Here is a 22,253-nt window from a genome sequence, read left to right as displayed (position 1 = left end):
ATTGGGCACCACTGGGAGCCTGGGAGGAGCACTGCAATACTGCCTCCTCTGCTTTGCTGTCTAAGTACACACTTCAGAGTGGGGGAGCATGGCAGGGCAGCAGGGAAGACACCTGTGCCATACAGATACTCGAGGCAGAGGTCCCTGTACCAAGGAGATTCTGGTACACCAGATACACAGAGGTCCCTTGAGTGCCAGAATTCCAGCAGTACCAATCAACTTGGTGCCACTGGCAATACCAAGGAGGATGGAGATATTGCCCACACCAACTGCTCTGGTGCTGATAGGGCATCCATGACAGTGCCAATGGAGTATCAAATATTGGCAATGTCTTCTTAGAGGAGTGCTTACTCCTATCCTTGTCCCTCAGTACCGTTGACTCAGTGCCTGTGCCCATCGGGTCTGTAGGCACATGAACAGCAACTGCCGCTACAGATCTTCATGAACCTTGCATACCAGGCTGCGATTGACTCAGTGCTGACGGTACCAAGTGCACTGGAAATAGTTTACAGCCAGCTTGCAGCTCGCTGTGGGGACTACCCACTCTCTTTTTCGATCACTTATGAGAGGGGACATCAGCTGGTTTCTTCAACCCACAGCCTTTGGATGTTATGGGCTGTGGGAAAGACTCATGTCTGCCAGGTAACTCTTGGCGCAGGTCCAGAGAGCCGTCTCCATTAAGATAATCTTGTGTCTCAGCTTGCTGTCCTTAAGAGACCTGGGCCTGAGTTTCTGGCAGAGATCACATTTTTGTGAATGTGGCCTTCCCCAAGGCAGCGTATGCACTGGGATAATCTGCAACTGGGATAGTCTCTTTGAAGGAGAGGCACTTCTTGAAGCCCGGTGAACCAGGCATACTTGGTTGGGGGAAAAGTCCCCAATGAGAAAAAGCAGGAAACAAAATCTTTTTTATTTTCACTGAAAAAAATGAAGGAAACTACAACTTACAAGTAAGTACTAGGAGACTAACTTAGCTATACAAATAGAAAGCAAAAGTAATGATCTTAAGGGACTGCAAAGAGCTCTGACTCTAGCCAGAGGCGGTTGAGAAAGCACTGAGGGGGGTTAGCCCCCACGCGCTGGCTAGCCTCATGGTGGGGCACAAGGAGAGAGAGCACATATGTGAGCCTAACAGACACTGCTACTGAAGTCCTCTGATCAACAGTGCAGGAACGCAAGCACCCCTATAGTGGAGCACCCTCAAGGACACTACTCAAAGTTATAAAAACCAAATTTGCTTTTCACCATTTGCACTGTTGATTTATTTTCTGTACAGCAGCCAATTTGGACACTGAAAACAGAGTTAGTTTCATTTTCTGTTTCTTTTTAATTAGCACAATAATGCAATGTTTTGGTTGCAAATGCTGCAAGGAAATGTTTAAATCCAAACAAATACTTCACACTTTTCATCACATTAAAAAAAAAATCAAAAGTTTTTCTATTAATATTAGGTACTTAGTCGAGTTTGATTTTTTTTTTTAAACATACACAACCTCAGCAAATGTGCGCCCCAAAGTACTCAAGACAGTATCTCTTTTAATCAGGTTTGACTAATTTAAGTTTGACACAAATATACTTCCAGGTTGGTTCAAGTTTTTGATAAAAAACAGTTACATATCTGTTCTGGAACTATTGTTGTTCGAGATGTGTTGCATGTGTTCATTCCACTTCATGTGTCTGTGCAACAGTGCCAGGAGAATTATTTTTCCACATAATGGTACCACAGGGAGGCATATGCGCCCTCCGCACTCTCATGCTGCCAGCCAAGAGTGTAAAAGGAGCAGAACCATCCTCATCCCCTTCACACCGAAAGACAAAATTTGACGAAACTCCGATGTAGAGAGGAGGCAGTTGAGCATGCAACAGACATGTGCAACACATCCTGAAGAAGAGTAAGCAGGTATGCAACTGTTTTTTCTTCGAGCGACTGCGTGTCCATTCCACTTTACGTTACTCACAAACAGTCCCAAATGGGGACAAGTATCAGAGTCTATCGAAACAAAGACTATAGCACTACTCTCCCAAATTTAGCATTGTCTCCAGAGGCATGGAAGATGGCATAAAGGGCGATGAACATATGAACATAAGACCTGGTGGCATCCCTAAAAATGTCAATAGTGGGAACATGACTCAGGAAAGATGCTGAAGCAGCTTGAGCTCTTGTAGAGTCTGCTAAAACTCTTTGGGGTAGTAGAACTTTAGCAATAAAATAGCACAACTGAATGGAGGAAGAAATTCAGTAAAATATCCTCAGAGATAAAAGGCTTCTTCATTCTATCGGCAACAGACACAAATAGTTATGGGCATGATTGCAACTCCTTAGTCCTGTCTAGATAAAATGCCAACATTCTGAGGACAGCCAAAGAATTAACTTTCTCCTCATCTTTGTGAGGGTGGGGTTTCAGAAAGAAGGTTGGCAAGAATATAGTCTGATTTATGTAAAAATTGGAGGTCACGTGGGTAAGAAATTTGGAGTATGGATGCAAACCCACTTTGTCTCTGTCAAAGACAGCATAAGGAGGGTCATCCGTAAAAGCCTGAAGCTTCACAGCTCTCCTGGCTGAAGCAATATCTACTAAGAATGCTATCTTCATCAAGAGAGCAAAGATGGCATATGTAGTTACAGTTTCAAAGGGATCCCACATGAACAACGAAAGAACCAAATTTAAATCCTAAAATGGTACTGGATCTCTAAGAGGAGGGAAGTCTATCCAAACCCTTTCAGCACCAAATAGTCAAATGGGAGGTTGCTCTTCTCCACCTATCTACGTGAGCCTAGAATGCAGAGATGGCAACTAAATGCACTCTCATGGAACTGACTGAAAGACCTGTTCCTTTCAGATGGTGTACCCAATCCAAAATAAATTGAAAATAAGGGCTTACATCCTTCTGCTGGGGTAACAATGAAAACCTATCCCATTCCAGGAAGTAAGTGAATCTGGTGCAGAACTTCCTGCTATTTAAAAGAACATTCTATAACACAGCAAAACAGACTGCTTCTCAAGCAGATAGCTACTGAGAACCCAAGCAGTCAGGTGTAGACTGAGAGGGCTGGGATGCAGAGCCTTGTCGCTGTCCTGCAAAATTAAGTCGAAGAGTTATGGCACCTCAAGTAGAGTTTCACACAGTCAGAGAACCAGGACTGATGAGGCCAGGCTGTCACTATCAAAAATCAGAACAGCATGAACTTGTCTGAGTTTGCCCAGTACCCTGGGTACCAAAGGTATGGGAGGAAAAGCATAGAGAAGCTTCCCCTGCCATGATAATAAAAAAGCATCCATCATGGACCATGGACTAAGACCTCCTCTTGAACAGAAATGGTGACACTTCCTCTTCAGTTTTGTGGCAAACAGGTTCACTTCTGGCATTCTCCATATCTGGAAAATGCACTTTGTGAATCAGGCCTGAGAAACCATTCATGATCTCTGCTGAATGATCTGATGAAATGGTCAGCTAAACAGTTCTCAGATCCGGGGAAGTGACAAGCCTTGAAATAAATGCCGTTCTGGATGCAGGAGGACCAGAGATTCAATGCTTCTTGGCAAAGGGATACCTATCTGACACATCTGTGACTCAGGTCATGGAGGGAAATGTTGGAACAAAGGGAACTCCAATTCATACATTGTCAAAGACCATCCACCAGTCCCAGGAAGACAAGACAGCTGCAGGTATGTGTCAGCATATCCAGTGGATTGCAAGAGGGATGGTAGACAGACTTCAACCACCTTTGCATGACCCAGAAGTCAAGTGTGGCATACTGAGTCATGTATGTGCAAGCTACCACATGGCGCAAAAGTTTCAGGCAATTGCTTACAGTTATATCGAAATACACCTTGAATTATGAGCACAGGTCAAAAATTGCTTGAAACCTGGCTTGAGATAAGTATGCCTTTGCTGATGTCAAATTGAGAGCCACCCCTATAAATTCAGTTCTTTCTACCACGAGGACAACAGACTTTTCATGGTTGATTGTCAGGCCCAACACATTTAAGAGGGAAGGCATCTTCTCAGTACTGCCCTCCACTTGCTGTCTGGACTGACCCTGGCCTAACCAATCATCCAGATACCGGTACACATGAAATCCTGCCTTCTTGATGTGTGCTGCCACCACTGTCACACATGTTGTGAATACTCGGGGTCCTGAGGACAGCCCAAAGAGGCAGACTGTGAACTGATAATGAACTGCTTCTACAACAAATCTTAGAAACTTCCTGACTCTGGGGTAAGGTCATATGGAAACATGCATCCTTTACGTCAAGGGCAGAGAACAAATTGTTGTGAGATAGGAAAGGGATAATAGAAGCTAGGATTACAAAACTTTATCTTCTTTATGTAATTGTTGAGATTTTGCAGGTTTAAAGTAGGTCTTAAGCTTCCCTTGGATTTTCGAATGAGAAAATAGCCAGAAGAGTACCCCTTTCCCTGATGCTGAAGAGGCACTTATTCTACTGGCCCAATTGCAATAGAGACTGCACCTCTTGGACTAGTTACAGTTTCGTGAGAGTGGTCCCTGAAAGGGGATGGGGGAACAGAAGTGAATTGCAGGGTATATCTCAGTTCCATCATGCTTACAACAGACAAGTGGGTTTTAATGTGTGATCAAGACCTTAGGAAGTGGGACAAGTGGCTGCCAAAGGGAGGTGAGATCAAATGGAGTGATTTGCTGTCATGGAATCAAGTAGACAGGTTGGAAGAAGTCTGATGGTTGGAGGTAGCAGCAGATGGAGGTGAAGGAGATAGTCTCTTTTTCCGAGACCTTTATCATCTCCTGGATTGATCTGACTGTCTAGTCAGATAGAAAGAGTACCTCTGTTGGGTCTGAGGATAGAACTGCTTTCTTCTTGGGGCTGGCGTGTAAATGCTGAAGGATTTCAAGGTCGCCTTTGAATCCTTAAGAGAATGCAGAGCTTCATCTGTCTTTCTCAGAGAAAAAGTTGGAGCTCTTGAAGGACAAGTCCTCAATCATCCGCCAAACTTCAGAAGGTAAACCTGATGACTGAAGCCAGAAAGCATGACACATGATCACCATTGTTGCCATGACACAAGCAGCCCATTCGGCCTCATCTAGTGCAGCCTACAAAGATATACAAGCAACCAGATTCATTTCAAAGAACTTGAACTCCATCATCATATCTGGCAGCTTGTCAGTACATTTGCAGAGTCCCACACTGAATAATCATAATCATAATATGGCAACAAAGTCTAATGGGTCACAATCCTGAACTGTAAACGTTAGCATGAATAAACCTATCCCCCAAATAAGTCTAATTTCTTTGCATCTTTAACTTTGGGAGTTGATTGAAAGTGCCCTTTTCTGGCCTTTTCAATTACTGCCACCACATGATGTAGTAAGAGTCAGAAAAGCAGAATTCTGCTAAAGGATTTTCCAAGGCTCTAATATAGACACAACAATAGACGAAGCTGCTCTACAAGGATATGTGGAATACAAAATGTCCACTAGCTTGTGAGGGTAATCCTGGACCAGTTCAACCTGCACTCCCAGGGCAATGGCCACCCTCTTCAACAGACCCTGATAGGTTTTGTAGTCATCTGCAACTGGAGATTACAACTCTGGCACTATAGCCTCATCCAGAGAACAGAAGGAAGTATTGAGCAGAGGAATCAGTGTGTCCATCTGCTCTGGTGGTAATGAGACCTCCCGCATCAGAGGATCTGAAGCAAGTTGAATAACTTCCACAGATTGCTGGGTACCGATATCAGTACTGGGAATTGTATATCTGTCGAGATCTCATAGCATGGTGACATGGAGAAGAATCCCTGAAACCAGTAGGAAGTCCTCAGAGATTTCAAAAGAGCCACTGCTGCATTTGATAAGGTACTGGAGCCCAGCCCCATGGCAATCTGTCTCTTGACCAGCTACTGTAAGGATCATGGTATTCAGATCTTGATCTACGTACTGAAGAACAAGGTGAACCTCATGACCTGAAATAGAAATCCACCTGTAGAAAACACTTCAAAGTCAGATGATGAATTGGCATCAGAATGCCAAGGAGGTGCAGTACCAGGCAGAGAAGCCAGTGACGGGACTGAAGAAATGTGGACAGGACCAGTTGGAGAATACAGGGCTTTCCTATGAAAGGTACCATGCCTTTAGTCCAAAATTCCAATGCACCAGAACCAGACAGTGCTGATGCCAAGTTCGATATTGAGAGTGCTTATATATATAGGCATCAAGGTAGATCCTGGAGTTGGCACCTGCATGCCTGGAATAGTAGGAGTTACAGTCTCATCCTGCATCAGCGGTAAGTTGAGTACTGACAGACAGAAGGTCTCTGATTGTCACAAACTTCTCTGCCACACACTAAGGAGGAAGTCAATGCTGTTGAAGGTCTTGGCAATGATATCCATTTCAATGGTACCACCTCACTGTGACTGCTCTACCATCAGTACCCAACTTCCTTCTGTGAGAGTCCCAAGTAGACTTAGCCCACAAAGAGGAAGACTACTTCTGGCCAAAGGAAATACAGGTGCTAGAATTCTCCTGGTGCTTACATGGTACCAGGGACAGAGAGTGGTGTCTTCTCTCTTGCTCCCTTCAATACAGGGAAGCCGCTGAGTCAAACATCACACTCTGGAAAGGAGTTAAATCCAAAACCTCATGTACTGAATGGGTAAGTACCAAGTGAGGACACAGTGCTCCATTAAGATGTGTTGAAGTCGGACCTCCCTCAGATTCTTCATTTGGGTCTTAAACACTCTGCAAATAGAGCACTTATGCCTAATGTGACGCTCCCCTTAGCGCTCTGAACAGCTGGAGTGGGCCTGCTGACTAGCATGGACTTACAACCAGAACAGCATTTGAAAGCCAGGGATTTCAGCATGCCCCGTACCAAGCCAAAAGCTTGAGAAAAACAAAACGAACAAAAAATGAGTATAAAGGAAACTTTTTAAAGGGTACAAACAAACTAATTTAACTAAGCTAAAGAACGATATACAGGAAAATATATCTTTACACAAGATCTACAGAAGAAAGGTAAGGATAGAGAAGCACTCACTCACGCTCCAACTACCAACCCCGGGAGGTGAGAAGGAACTGAGGAGAGTTGGGGCAACTATGCCCTTTAGACTTTCAGCTAGCAGCACCAGAGTGCGGAGGGCAGATGCGCTGCCCCAATGGATACAACTATCGGAAGAAGTTCTCCGGCTCCAGTGCACTGGTGCGCAAACACCTGAAGTGGAATGGACATGTGCAAGCACTCAAGGAACAAAGCTATACAAACCCCATTTTTTTCTTTTCAAACCTCCTTTTTATTGGCCCAGAAATCACAACAGTAGCTTTATATCTCTTTATTTTCCTCATATTATTTCACATTCCCTCCATTTTACAAAAGTTATGTGTCCCCCAAAACCAGTAGAACCTGGAGTTAACCAAGAACATAATTCCAGCCCCTTTGATTAAGTATCACGCTACTTCAAATATCTGTTTACACATCTAATCACAGAATACCAAAAAGCACTGGGATTAGGAAAGGCGATGAACACATTTTTTTTACACAGAATATGTTGTTTCATGGCATTCATTTTAATCGTTGGGCTTTCGGGGTGGGAGAGAAGAGGAACAATGAAAGATAAAGGAGCTGGAAGTACAAAATATAACTAAGGCCCTTGTCCTGAAAACACTAATTCACATGAGAAACTGAAGGCATGTAAATAATCCCATTGACTTAATGGGACTATATGCATGGTTGAAGTTATTCATATATAAATGCTTTCAGGAGCAAGCCTTAAGTATTATTTTCATGCTCAACGAAAACTTGAAATTGACTGTTCACTATGAAAACTAAGATACATATGAAAAATGAGCTTGACTGGACTGAAAAAAAGTGTAATTCATTTTAGGCTAGTTAAATAACATTCCACAGATTTGGCAATATATTGCAATTGCACTGTGGACTGGCACACACAAGCAAATGATGACTGCTGAAACATAATGCTACACTGCTTAAAGCAAGAGGATAAAACCAGAGAATTTGCATCTAGACAATATGCAACAGCAGAATAGATGCAGCCTGAATTAGTATTTATATACACAATATAAACTCCAGAAAATTTTTCATAATTTGTTGTGGTTTTGAATAAACTGTGTATAGTGGTTATCCTTTGATAGTTGAGACGGCTCAAAGTAAAGCTTCAACAAGCTAAACCGGAAGTGGAAAAGAAAGATTACTCACCTTCCAGTAACTGGCTCTTCGAGATCTATGGTCCCTATCTTTATTCCAGTGGGGGTGCACACGTTCTCCATGCACTTGAGACCAGAAGAAATTTGCTAGCCCTGACTGTTGGTTCATGCCTGTAGCCACTCTTCTCTCCTCACGCTCCAAACCAAGGGCATAAAGCGTGGTGCGTACCAACTCTTTCTCCAGTGCCCTTCTACTATGAATAACCTAGTATAAGGCTCTACTGCAGAGGGAAAGGAGAGTGAGTAATGGAATACAGATAAGGATCACACACCTTGAAGAATCACAGTTACAGGAAGGTAAATAACCTATCTTTCTTCTTCAAGTGATGGACCTTATCTGTGTACTGCACTGGGAGTGATTCACAAGACATATTCATTGAGAAGGAGGGTGCAAGGACCCCTGCTGTACCACCTCTGCCAAAAGATGAGTCAGCAGTAGATGCCTGCATAATGCTCAGAGCATGATGTCTCATGAAAGTCTGAACAGAATCACACATTGTGCCGCTTTACAGATTTCCAGAACAACCTCTTGGAGTGAGGCTAGTGATGCAGCCTGTGCTCTAATCAAGAGGGCTCTGACCCCTTGCGGGAGTAAGAGGTCTCTGTCAGCTTGTAACAGAGCAGGATGCAACCTGAAATCCATTTGAATAGTCTTTGGGACAAGACTGGTAACAAGAAGGGTTTCTACAGGTATGTTAGCAACAAGAAGGTGGTCAGGGAAAGTGTGGCACCCTTACCGAATGGAGGAGGCAGCATAGTGACAGGTGATGTGGAAAAAGCTGAAGTACTCAATGTTTTTTTTTTGCCTCTGTCTTCACAGACAAGGGCCGCTCCCAGACTGCTGCACTGGGAAACACAGTATGGGGAGGAGGTGAGCAGCCCTCAGTGATGAACAGGTTAAGGACTATTTCGAAAAGCTGGATGTGCACAAGTCCATGGGTCCAGATCCACTGGCCATTATCTTTGAAAATTCGTGGTGATCGGGGGAGGACCCGGATGATTGGAAAAAGGCAAATATAGTGTCCATATTTTAAAAAGGGAAGAAAGAGAACCCGGGAAACTACAGACCGGTCAGCCTCACTTCAGTCCCCAGCAAAATCATGGAGCAGGTCCTCATGGAATCCATTTTGAAGCACTTCGAGGAGAGGAAGGTGATCAGGAACAGTCAACATGGATTCACCAAGGGCAAGTCATGCCTAACCAAGCTGATTGCCTTCTATGATGCGATAACTGGCTCTGTGGTTATGGGGAAAGCGGTGGATGTGATATATCTTGACTTTAGCAAAGCTTTTGATACAGTCTCCCACAATATTCTTGCCAGCAAGTTAAAGAAGTATGGATTGGATGAATGGACTATAAGGTGGATAGAAAACTGGCTAGATTGTCGGGCTCAATGGGTAGTGATCAACGGCTCCTTGTCTAGTTGGCAGTCAGTATGAAGCGGAGTGCCCCAGGGGTCGGTCCTGGGGCCAGTTTTGTTCAACATCTTTATCAATGATCTGGATGATGGGATTAATTGCACCCTCAGCAAGTTCACAGATGACACTAAACTGGGGGGAGAGGCAGATACAGGGTCCAGAGTGACCTAGACAAATTGGAGGATTGGGCCAAAAGAAATCTGATGAGGTTCAACAAGTGCAGAGTCCTGCACTTAGAATGGAAGAATCCCATGCACTACAGGCTGGGGACCAACTGGCTAAGCAGCAGTTCTGCAGAAAAGGACATGGGGATTACAGTGGATGAGAAGCTGGATATGAGTCAGCAGTGTGCCCTCGCTGCCAAGAAGGCCAACGGCATATTGGGCTGTATTAGTAGGAGCATTACCAGCAGATTGAGGGACGTGATCATTCCCCTCTACTCGGCACTGGTGAGGCCACACCTGGAGTATTGCATCCAGTTTTGGTCCCCACGCTACAGAAGGGATGGGGACAAATTGGAGAGAGTCCAGCGGAAGGCAATGAAAATGATTAAGGGGCTGAGGCACATGACTTACAAGAAGAGGCTGAGGGAACTGGGGTTATTTAGTCTGAAGAAGAGACGAGTATGGAGGGATTTGATAGCAGTCTTCAACTACCTGAAGGGGGGTTCCAAAGAGGATGGAGCTAGGCTGTTCTCAGTGGTGGCAGATGACAGAACATGTTGCACTTTCTTGCGGACTCCTTCCTACTGTTGTAAAGGATGGATTGAACCACTTCTAAGCATGTCTTTCTAGGTTCCTCACTTGTTCATATGATAGGCTGTTAGGTGGAGGGATGCCAGATTGGGATGCTTGATCTTGCATTTGTACTAGGGTAATAGGGCCAGGAACAGTTGGATACAGATGCATGGACATGCTGACACCTGGGGAATATTGGGAAACAAAATGTCTGGGCCACCTGAAAGCAATCAGGATCACCAACACTCCTCCTTGCTTGATCTTTCTCAGGACCCAAGGTCAGAATGGAATGCGTGGGAAGGCATGTTATTTGTCCTAACCATAGAACTAGAAACTCATCTCCTTTGGAGCCCTGACCTTGAGCCATCCAGAACAGTAGATTGGGCACCGTTTGTTCTCCTGAAATGCAAAGAGATTGCAAGAGGGGGATCCCCACTGTCAAAATGTTCAGAACCACCAAATCATGTAGTTCCCATTCGTGGTCCCTGGAGAAGTGCCTGCTGAGGGGAAGATCCTGTTCGTCGATGTAGAACACTGTTGCGAGGTTCTCCAGCATGATTTGGACATTGCAGAGTTTGAATGAATACTAACTCCAGAAGATTTATGTGCAATTGGGATTCTTGGGGAGTCCATGTATTATGTGTTACATGTTCATCCAGATGGGCTCGCCACCCTATTAAGGAATCATCTGTGATCAGTCTCTTTGTAAGTGGAAGAGGATGAAAGGGGCCCCTCCCACCATGAGAGAAGCTGGTACTCAGAGCAGAGGAGGGGGAATCAAAACTTTTCTAGCTATTAATAATTACACTAATTAACTACAAAAACATTATCTAAAAAGTATTTACAAGTATTTACAGTTCAAAGCAGAAGAAGCTAGCAACTTCTGTAGACACTGAAGAGGTTCCATCTCAGACCCCAGGCAGCAGAAAGGAACTGGAGAAGTGGTCAGTCTCCACCACCCCTCATGCCCTCAGTTCAGAGAATGAGAAGCAAAGAGGGATACAGATACAAACTAATGGACACTGATAACAAAGATCTTCTCGTTGAGCGCACGTGCACACCCACAGTGGAATACACATAAGGACCATCGTTCGAAAAAGAATGATGCACTGCATCATTTCTAGCATCTTAGAAAACACTGGTTGACACTGGCCACTAAAATGTGTTTATGGCATGTAATGTTGCCCTATAAAATTTGCCATATTTATCCACAAAAAATGGCACTCATTTCAATGCGAAAAAAATCCTGCATTAAGCCTGGCCTCTCACTAAGATGCCACAGTATTAGGTGCCTCAGAAATACCAGGAATAAACTGTTTGTTCATTTTGGTACTGTGCTCTCCAGTTTCGTTTTGTTTTAAAGGATTTCTGGCACATTACATAATAATATACACTCACCATGTTACATGAAATGCTTGTCGACATCCATGTTTGTTACATGTCATGCACGCACCGGTTGCTGCTTTGCTTTCTCTGCCTTGTTCATCACAAATATAGCATGTCTATTCAAGAAAAAAAAAAAGTATTCACATATCATACAAAGTACCCAAATTATTTTTGTGTTATTCACAGGAGGCATTTTATATGATGTGCTACAAGGACAAATTGATTTTCTCAATCTTGTAGTCAAGCTTACTTGAGGACTCCTTTACACAGCCTAATCACAATTTTTTAAAGCAGATTGCTACATACACTGTTTAGGATTTGCATAGCACTTTACCTTTTCTAAGTGCTGTACAAACATTAAATTAACTAAATCTACACACCACCTCTATGTTATCCTAATTCGGTATTATCCCAATTTTAAAGATGGGGAATACTGAGGCAGAGAACTTAAACAACTTGTCTAATGGCCAAACAGCCAATGGTAACATGTGATTAGAACTCAAGGTTTTCCTAACTCCCCAACCCAGTGTTCATTCCTTCAAATCACTGAATTACTCTCATATGTTTGCTTATAAGTACAGTTATTAGTAGCAGTATTGTGGTAGCACTTAGAAATTCCAACCAGGATCAATGTCTAATTATGCTAGATACTGTATAAACAAGTAAGACAGCCTAGTTTATGTCCAGAGGAGCTTCCTATTTAAAGTTAAACTTAATAATTTTATGTAATGCATATTTACATACAAATAAGTGGAAATAGATTTTCAGAAGTCTCATAATATGTCTCCAAGCCTACTTGAGGTTCAGAGGCCTTTAACCAAGTTTAGTAATGCTATTCAACACAGCTTTTATTTAAATACGAGTCTAAAACAGCACAGCCTTATAACCACCTGGTTAGAAACTAGTTTAGCTGGAACCTTGTTTAAATTGAGTTTAATTCAGGATCCTAAACTCATTTCAAAGGCAAAGGAACAAGTTAGATTTATAGCAGATTGTCAGATTTCTAAAAATGTCATTAGAGAATCTCACCAAATGCACAGTAATTAGAGAGACCTATAGCAATTTATTTAATTTTCCAAATTATCAATTAAGTGAATAATCAAAAAGAACAAAAATAATCCATCAAAATATATTTCATTTGACAAGTGTGTTTGCAATTGTAATTATAAATACTAACTATATTAGTACACATGCTACAATGTATTTTCTAAAATAATGAAGGCTTAATTATAGTGGACTTCACTATAGCTTCTCCTAATTAAAGCTTTCGTGAGAAGCGTGTGAAACAACTGTTTTTTTATAATTCAAATATTGGGGTGTGCTGATTACTGAAGTGTAAATTAAGAGAGATTCTGCTATGTTTTAAATATAGTTGCAAACTACTGCTAGAGCCCTACCAAATTCACAGCCATGAAAACTGCCTCACGGACTGTGAAATCTCGTCTCCCCCCGTGAAATCTGTACTTTTGTGTGCTTTTAGCCTCTATTATACCGATTTCACAGGAGAGAACAGCATTTCTCAAATTGCGAGTCCTGACCCAAAGGGAATTGTTGGGGGGGGGGGTCGCACAGTTATTTTAGGGGGTTTCAGTATTGTCACCCTTACTTCTGCACTGTAAGAGAGCGACAGCTGCTGACTTAGGGCCCAGCTCGTCAGGCAGTAGCACAGAAGTAAGGGTGGCAATACCATACCAGGCCATCTTTACTTCTGCACTATTACTGATGGTGACTCTGCCTTCAGAGCTGGACTCCTGGCCAGCAACTGCATCTCTCCAGCTGCCCAGGAGTAGCACCACCAGCAGCAGCAGCGCAGAAGTAAGGGTAGGAGTACTGCAAACCCCCCTACAATAACCTTGCGACCCCCCACACCACCACAATTCCTTTTTGGGTAAGTACGTACCCCTACAATTACAACACTGTGAACTTTCATATTTAAATAGCTGAAATCATGAAGTTTACTATTTTTAAAATCCTATGAATCTGAAATTAACCAAAATGGATTGTGAATTTGGTAGGCCCTACCTGTTGCATAAACAAAATGAAAATGATTTCCAACTAGAAATCCTTCATGGAAGCATCCTCTGATTTGGACAGACCAAAAACAAAAGATGGCCTTAAAAACAAAATTCCCACATGCACACAGGGCTGTACAAGACCATTTTGACAGAGGCACAGCCAAGTCAAATTTCAGTGAGTGGCATTGTGTCCTGGTGCACAGGGCTGCAGCATCACTCAGGTTTCGTCTGGCTGCCCCTCCTCTGTGACACAGGGAAGGCCAGGTCAGGCCAAACCCAAGTGGCACTACGACCCTGCATGCTGGATCGCATCATCACTTGGTTTGGGGCACTCTCAAATGTGGGCCCACACAAACTGCCCCTTTTGCACTCCCTCTTCCCCCAGCAGAAAAAGGATGGGAAGCAACTTTTGTTTGCTTCTGCTGTTTTTCAATATCTCCTTTGTTTAAACTCTGTCATCTCTTTACATTGAAGGAAAGAAGGAAATCACACTAATGCTTATGTATGACTACACTTGAGTAGATCAAAAGAGAATGAATGAAAAATACAGGGGCAAATATAATGGAGATACAATTTAAGAAAAAAGTGTATAAAAAGAGGTGAACATAAAAAAAAATATACAAACTAAAACAAAATACAGTAGATAAAGACAAAGAAATCAATCAACTTCTGAGTTAAGGATAGAATGGCTTTTTATGGTCTTGTCTGGACTATAATTTAAGGTGTGCTATTAGCATATATTAGGTAACATGCAAATTAAAATGTTTTACAGAATCAAGTGTAGACAAGGCCATGTGTTTGGTCTCCATTAGACTTTCAAAAAGCATAATTAGCTAACATTACACCTTAAATTCAAGTCTAGACAAGAACTAGCTGAGGGGCCTCAGATCCGAAAATGATTTTACTAATTCCTTATCTCACTCACCAAGTGCATCAAGATTACAGTTCACATAGTACCTGAGATCACTAGCTGTTCCAACTCCCAATGAGTGTCACATGACCTTCAATACTTATGTATTAAGAAAAAACAAGGTCACCATCTAACAAGTTTTCTTGCTTTTGAAGTGTACTTCAGCAGTAAATCTTTGTTTTGTTTGAACATTTCCATTAACAGAAAACTTAAGTTCTAGCAAAATCCGTAAGACACAAGATCCAGCTACTACGGTATTACTTTACTGCCCAGAATTTTTCTAAGCATTATTCTAGTTGTTTTTCCTTAAATAAATCCTAGTAAAAGAAATGATACAAACATTTATTCAGTATGGATGTAGGTCCTGTCTATTCAGGACAGGAACTGCATTTAAAAATTGTGCCTAAGCACTGTTTAAACTAATGGCCAAACTAAATGGCCAAACTATTTATAACATGATAAATGACTGATGAACTGCATTATAAACAGGTTTACAAAACAGTGCCATAGATTAGCTACAATTTATAGCAAGTTCAGCATAATTCAACTCTTCCTACACTAGCCATAAAAACTCTGAGTACTCTGAGTTTGGTGTAAGGCGGCCAAACACACCACACTTTCCCTTCGCTTCAAGAGCTAAAAGTCAACTCTCAAGTCAAACTTCCCCAGTACTCTGGTCTGTCTCTTGGTGCTATAGACTGGACACAAAAGATGAAAGTTCCCTTTCATGTGGTAGTAGCCCAGGACTTTGCAAAGTCAGTTCAAACAGTCCATATATTAGTTCAACCTCTTCCTGACCCCAATTAAGATTTTAGATGCCTGAATTGTAGCAACCTATGTACTCCTCCACCAACATCCAGAAGAGCATCAGTCATTCCTTAGTACTGATGGAGGAGAAGAGCTCTTAAACTCTCCTCCACCCTGGGCCTCCAGTGAGATAGCAGATGGTAATAAACAAACTGATCAAATGGGACAAAGCTCCCAGTTAAACAAGGATGCTATCCTTGGAGCAAAACAGAAATATCAGAGGCCTTTTTCGCTACAGGATTTTGCCAATTAAACACTTTGCATTACTGTGTTTGCTTATCTGCTAGAAGAGATTTTTAACATCTCTTTGGAAAAGTTTCCAAATTTGGTGGGAGAAATAAAACCTGTTAACAAAAATTAGCTTCAAAACATTTTCTTTTGAGGACTGCACAGATCATAGTTATGATGTGCACCACCCATAGCACCCATGCATGCAAGAAAGTTATTCCTCATGAGCTCTGATCATTTCTCAGTTTCTGCAGCATGTAATCCTTCATTTTAAATAAAGTTTCCAACCCTTACAGTTGTGAAGCCTTTTAAAACTAAACTGTTAGCATGAAACAACACCTTAAAACTATAGTATAACCTACCACTATTAACCAATAGGTCTTAACACTGAAGTGTAATAAGGACAATTTGAAATTTCAATGCTTTTAACTACCTTAATACTGACCAGTTTAGGAGAAATATTCAGCCAACAGACTTATCCATTATGACTGAACACCACAGTTGCAGGGGTTCCCAAACTGTGGGTTGCAACCCCAAACAGGGTCACAATAGCAGCAGATGGGGTCGGGGCAATCCCTATTGTGCAGAGGATGCCATTTTTCTCTGGACAGTGTAACCTTGCATGTACAAGATCATGATGCATGGAGGACGCCATTTTGCTCTACAAAACAGCATCCTCCGCACAGCATGAACTTCCATGCAAAATACATAGTAGTAGTAGTCATGTAGTGCAGAGGATGCCGTTTTGTAGAGCAAAACAGCGTCCTCTATGTGGTGTGACCTTACGCATATAGTGCATATGAGGTCATGAAGGGCAGAGGACACCATTTTACTCTACAAAATGCTGTCTTCCGTGCAGCATGATCTCGCTGGTATGGTATGAGTGAGATCATGTTATACAGAGGATGCCATTTTGCTCTTCAAAGTGACATCCTCCATGCTGTCTGGGATCCTGGGAGAAAATAATTAATTAAATGGGTCATGCTGGCAAAATGTTTGGGAACCCCTGACTTAGTATTAATGAGCATTTTTCCATCTCTGAGCTATTCAAATCATGGTCCTCATTCTGTGCTCCCTTAATATTGCTCTAGAAAAAGAAAGTAGATGTGAAGGACGTGTGAGCCACCTGTAATATTTTATTAATGTTAGATGTTCCATCTGCCTATTATTGTGTTGTGACTATAGTATTACCAGGGATTAATTCTAGCACATAAGCAGGAAAGCAGAAAAACACTTCTGTGATCACCATTTATTGACACTTAAAGGACAATGCCAAGAACCAACTGCTTTGAAGACAACCCACAATCCCTCTGGTGGGCTACATAAACTGGTTTGAACAGGCTCAAGACATATAGTGAAACAAAGAATTTAGGGACTGATAAAAGGTTTACCTCTGAAGTACACGGGGAGAGAGAGAGGGCCTGTGGGCAAGCAGACTGAACCCTATTTCCCAGAATAAGGGTTTTCTGGATAAGTAGGCCTACCTACTTTACATAAAACAGATATGCCTATAAACTATTTGCTGTGATAAAATCCCTTTTGCTTCTGTTATGTTTTGTTCTTACTGTTGAGATTAAACAAAAATTAGTTCTGAAAATAACATTTTGGTGACTGTACACACACACACACCGGTCACAACTCCTCCAGGGAAGACTTGAAGCATTCAAATCCAGTTTAAACTGCTGTGGAATCCTGGTCGGTACATAGGCTACTACAGTAGCCCAGGAACTAGTCCATAGAGTAGGAGAATCTCAAGATTCCACCCCAGGACAGGTGAAGGCAATAGGCCTAACAACCGAGGGAGTTGCACTCAGATTTAGAGGGCTCAAAGGTGCAGCTAACCCTAAACTGTGACAGTAGATCCCGCCTGTGTGTGCTAAATAATCAAAACAAATCCAAAGCTTTTGGAAGCACCAAACTAGAAAAAGGACCATTCTGCATCTAACTGCTCACAGCTATCAAAGGAGTAAGAGTCCTTTGCTCACAGATCTCTAAGCTTCAGCAAAAGCTCAAACTTTTCAGTTTCCCAGAAAACACTCAAATGAATATAAGTATGACAGCTGCCCCTACTACTGAGTAGATCAAAAGCTCCAGATTTATCTGATCAACACAGCAGAAGTTTCCAAAAGGGATAAAAAAAGGTTAAAAGTTTTTCACATTTTCAGCTGAATTTGAGGAAATTAGATCATCAAAGTTGAGATAAAATTAACTGATTTGAAATGATCCAGTCTGTAAAGGGTCCAAAGAGTAACAAACATCCACTTGCATGAGAGGGCTACTACCTGTGCAGGCCTTGTTGGAAGTACCTATGTGGACAGACTTTTCCTATTATTAATCTGAGCAAATCAACCATGAGAGTAACCTAACAGATTTAAATCTGCATTCTACAAAGGATGTGGCCACCTCAGGGATAAAGTCAATCCAGTAGTTTCAGATAGAGAGTTCCAGTCTTCCCTCTTTGATGCATCTTCCCCTTTAGCAACAAATATATTTTGTCTTCTGTTCAAGATTATTGTATTATGTAAAGCACTGGTCTATAAACAAACAATTGCATGCATTTATATTTAACAAAAATCCTATGTAAATGTATATGTAAATTAGGTGCCATCCTCAGACTTCTGTCAAATTGCCAGTGCAACCCTCACTGCTGTAAGGGTTGCATGCCATGCATCCTTCTATATATCAACATACCATGACAACTATAAATCTGTACATTTCCTATTATTTTTCTATTTAGACTTAATTAAATATACATAACCTACTTAGGACTCTGTAGGAAAGTAAAATCCCTAGAGGCTCTGCCTAAATTATCTACTTCAGTTTGAGTTGTGCCAATTTGGCAAACACACAGTTTGAAGTAGGCAGCCTTTTAAAAAGGGCTGGCAATCCAGAACATTTTTCCTTGGTTATAAATTTGCATTTTTTCAAAACATTGCTACAGTTATTTTTAAAGGCTTTTCGCAATACCTATATTTCAGAAAAAGCAGCTTTTTCCCATTCCCCAAAGAGCATGTGCACTTCAAACTGGCACACTCTGGATTAAAAGCTTCTACATAGTTCAGTATAAAAACCAAACGAGTATATTTGCGTGAAGTTAAAATGTATTAAATTTTAATAGAAAAATAAATGGAGGAAATTTTTAGAGGTTACTTACAAGCAAGATTTAACTGGTATACTGTCATGTGTGATAAAAATAGATTTTAAATGAAAGGGTCTCTCTGATTTTGTTAAATTGATCGAGCACCCTTTAAATAATTAATCCTGAATTGTTTTAACTACTTTAAAAAATAAGTTGACATACATTTTGTTTCTGCTCCCTGTTGATATTTCAAAGACTCTTTTTGGGCAAGCAGAAAGACACCAAACATACTCAGGGCATATTCCTCCTCCACCCACTTTCTCTGGGCACACTCCTGTCTACTGCCTCTTCAGTATTAGTTTTGATATAGCTGTTAAATACCTTCTTACAGAGCCTGGAAAAGATGTACACCATTAATAAACTGCAAAAGTGACTGTCAAACAAAGACTAAAAAAATACATTAAAATATTTTTAATCTCTCACTTATAGTAACCTTATGGGCTACTCAGAATGACAGTAAATACAATTTTCAGATGGAAGTAAGTTTTTTGTTTTGACAATTTTCCTTTAAAATCCAACAGTTTTGCGTTCTGTTTATTCACATACAACAGAAGTCTTTCACAAAAGTTATAAATTATATTTATGAAAGAAGCATATTTCCTGCAAAGGACACATTACAAAGAAAGGTACTATGCAGCAATATTCATCTAGTGGAGCTTGTATATCATAGTTCAGTCTAAGTAGTTTAGAGCAGCCAGTTTATAAAAACTACTGGAAGATTCAGCTTAAAAGCAAGGATACTTTTTTTTTTTTTTCTTTTTTGCAACAGCAGGAGAGTGTATTTGGCAGCTGTCTTTTCTCACAAACAGCAGCAACACTGAAGACCCGCCCCAATCTTTCCAGCCAGCCCCAGCAGGGTTATTCAGGACACCCCACTCCACCCCTAGTTTTAACCGTGAAGTGTCTGGACCGCATGATAGGCGTCCTCCTGGTCCCCCCAGAAGGGGCCTGTTGGGCTGGTCCTTTGCTCTGAGCTGGCACAGTGGTATCTCTTGGTAAACAGCCTCTCCCAGCCTGGGTTCATCTCAAGGATACTGGCAGGCATTTAACTATGCCTCTGCCACTGACAAGTCCACTATTCTCAGCTACACGCTCACAAAGTTTTGCACTATTTAAGAGTAATAACCTGAATCAAATAAAGCATCACTAAACAGTATAATCAAGTGCATTTCACAGGCTGAGGGTTGGCTAAAGTAAGAAGTCTCAGCTCTAATAAAAGAAAATTAACATAAAATCCCCCAAAGACCATAGCTGAAATCTACCCTGACAAGGATGAGAAACAAGATGGGTGAGGAAATATCTTTTATTGGACCAACTCCTGTTGGTGAAAGACAAAAGCTTTCCCGCTTACACAGAGCTTCTTCTTCAGGTCTGGAAAAGGTACTTACAGTGTCATAACTAAATATAAAGTCGAACAGATTGTTTAGCATAAGCAGTTAACACATTGTAAGAGACCATTCAAGGTGAAGTGACCAGTTAACACCTCTGTATTTCTAAGACAAAAAAGGGGGCTTAGTGGGTTACAGATTGGCTACCCCTGGTTTAATACAACAATCTGTGGCTCCAGAACCACATGCAGCTCTTCAGAAGTTAATATGCGGCTCCTTGTATAAGCACCAACTCTGGGGCTGGAGCTACAGGCACCAACTTTCCAATGTGCCAAGGGGTGCTCAGTGCTCAACCCCTGCCTCTGCCACAGACTCTGCCCCCACTCCACCCCTTCCTGCCCCCTCCCCTGAGCCTGTCATGCCCTAGCTCCTCACCCTTCCCCCCCCCACAGCCTCCTGCACACCATGAAACAGCGGATGGGGAGGGAAGGGGAGGCGCTGATTGGCAGGACTGCTGGTAGGTGAGAGGTGCTGGGAGCAGGCGGGGAGCGGATGTGGGTCTGCTGACATATTACTGTGGCTCTTTGGCAATGTATATTGGTAAATTCTGGCTCCTTCTCAGGCTCAGGTTGGCCACCCCTGTATTAAACCATAAACCCAGTGTCTTCATTAAATTCATGATTTTTAGTGTGTAGCAAAGATATGAATTTAAGCTCCCTACTTTGCCTTCTGAAGATATTGTGCAGGTTTCCTTTGAGGATGACGACAGAGGTCAGATGTACCGTGATCGCTTTGTGAAAAGTGTTCACCCACACATGATGTGGTGTTTTTGTCTTATCACTTTTCTGTGCAAGTTAATTTAAGAGGAGGGCGATTGTCTCATTTCACTCACATAGTTGTTATGGGACATTTAAGTACACCGGATGAGGTATACCACATGTAGTGATAGGTATGCTCAGGACCCACAGATCTTGAAAAGCAAGTAATGAGTATTTATTATTGTAGCAGTGGAGATATGTCTGCAGGTTTTGCGTCTGTTATGGCAGGGTCTGGTGCCACTTTGAATTGGTGTGCCCTGCTCTCTGGGGAGCTTGCACAGACCAGGACACACCAACCCAAAGCACCACCAGATCCTGCCAATAACAAAGCAATTACTCCATATCTTATCTCTCAGTCCTCATCCTCAAAGGAACCCTACACAACACCTTCAAAAGACAATTCTAGGAGCTGAAATTCATAACTTTGCTGGACACTAAAAATCACTGACTTTGACTATGTCTACACTAGAGACCTTACAATGGCAAAGCTGTACCACTGCAGTTGCACCGCCGAAAGGTCTCCCGTGTGGCCACTCTATGCTGGCAAGAGAGTCCAATGAGCAGCGGTAGCTATGTCTGCGGGAGAGCGTCTCCGGACGACATAGTGCTGTCCGCACCTGCACTTTTGTTGGTGAAACTTATGTCAGTCAGAGGGGTGTTTTTTTCATACCCGTGACAAAAGTCCTAGTGTAGATAGCCTTAAAAATACATTGAATTTATGGCTTTTTACAACAATCGGTAACCCCCCTAATCCCCCTTTTTTGTCCTATGACTCTAGAGATATTAATTAGCCATTTGACCTTGAATAGTCTCTTACAATATATGTTAAATATTTTTGCTAAACAATCTGTTCCACCATGTATTTAGCTGTGACACTGAGTATCTTTCTCAGACCTGAAGAAGAGCACTGTATAAGCTTGAAAACTTGTCTCTTTCATCAACAGAAGTTGGTCCAATAAAATAAATTACTTCACCCACTTTGTCTCTAATATCCTGGGACCAGCACAGATTCAAACTGCAAACTAGTAAGAAAGAATAATTTGAGAGACCAAGAAAGGTTACATCACAAATGATTCTCAAAACGATTGATGGGGGGGAGGGGGGAGGCCGCTGCAAATTAAGTCCAAACTGTCCAATAAAACAAGTTCCACCATATCTTCATTAAATAACAAGCAGACTAGTTTTAGGTAGGTTCCTAAACATGAAAATAGACCTGTTTCAGTTTGAACCTCACCCTCAAAAGCACCAAACTAAAAACTAGAAGAGA

The 22,253-nt window shown here is 41.9% G+C and overlaps 1 protein-coding gene across 14 annotated transcripts in view; it reads right to left on the bottom strand.

The window, feature by feature from the left end:
- MLLT10 (MLLT10 histone lysine methyltransferase DOT1L cofactor) overlaps window positions 1-22,253 on the bottom strand; it is a 227,485-nt gene that overhangs the window by 133,967 nt on the left and 71,265 nt on the right. For all 14 annotated transcript variants that reach the window (XM_043541310.1, XM_043541311.1, XM_027820953.3 and 11 more), the window contains one exon: window positions 11,754-11,857. In XM_043541310.1, the coding sequence (XP_043397245.1) occupies window positions 11,754-11,857 (104 nt within the window). The remainder of the gene's footprint in view (window positions 1-11,753; window positions 11,858-22,253) is intronic.

The sequence above is a fragment of the Chelonia mydas genome, chromosome 2, assembly GCF_015237465.2.
Source record: "Chelonia mydas isolate rCheMyd1 chromosome 2, rCheMyd1.pri.v2, whole genome shotgun sequence".
NCBI lineage: Eukaryota > Metazoa > Chordata > Testudines > Cheloniidae > Chelonia > Chelonia mydas.
Note: the sequence above shows the minus strand (reverse complement) of the source record. Positions and strands in the feature narration are given on the sequence as shown.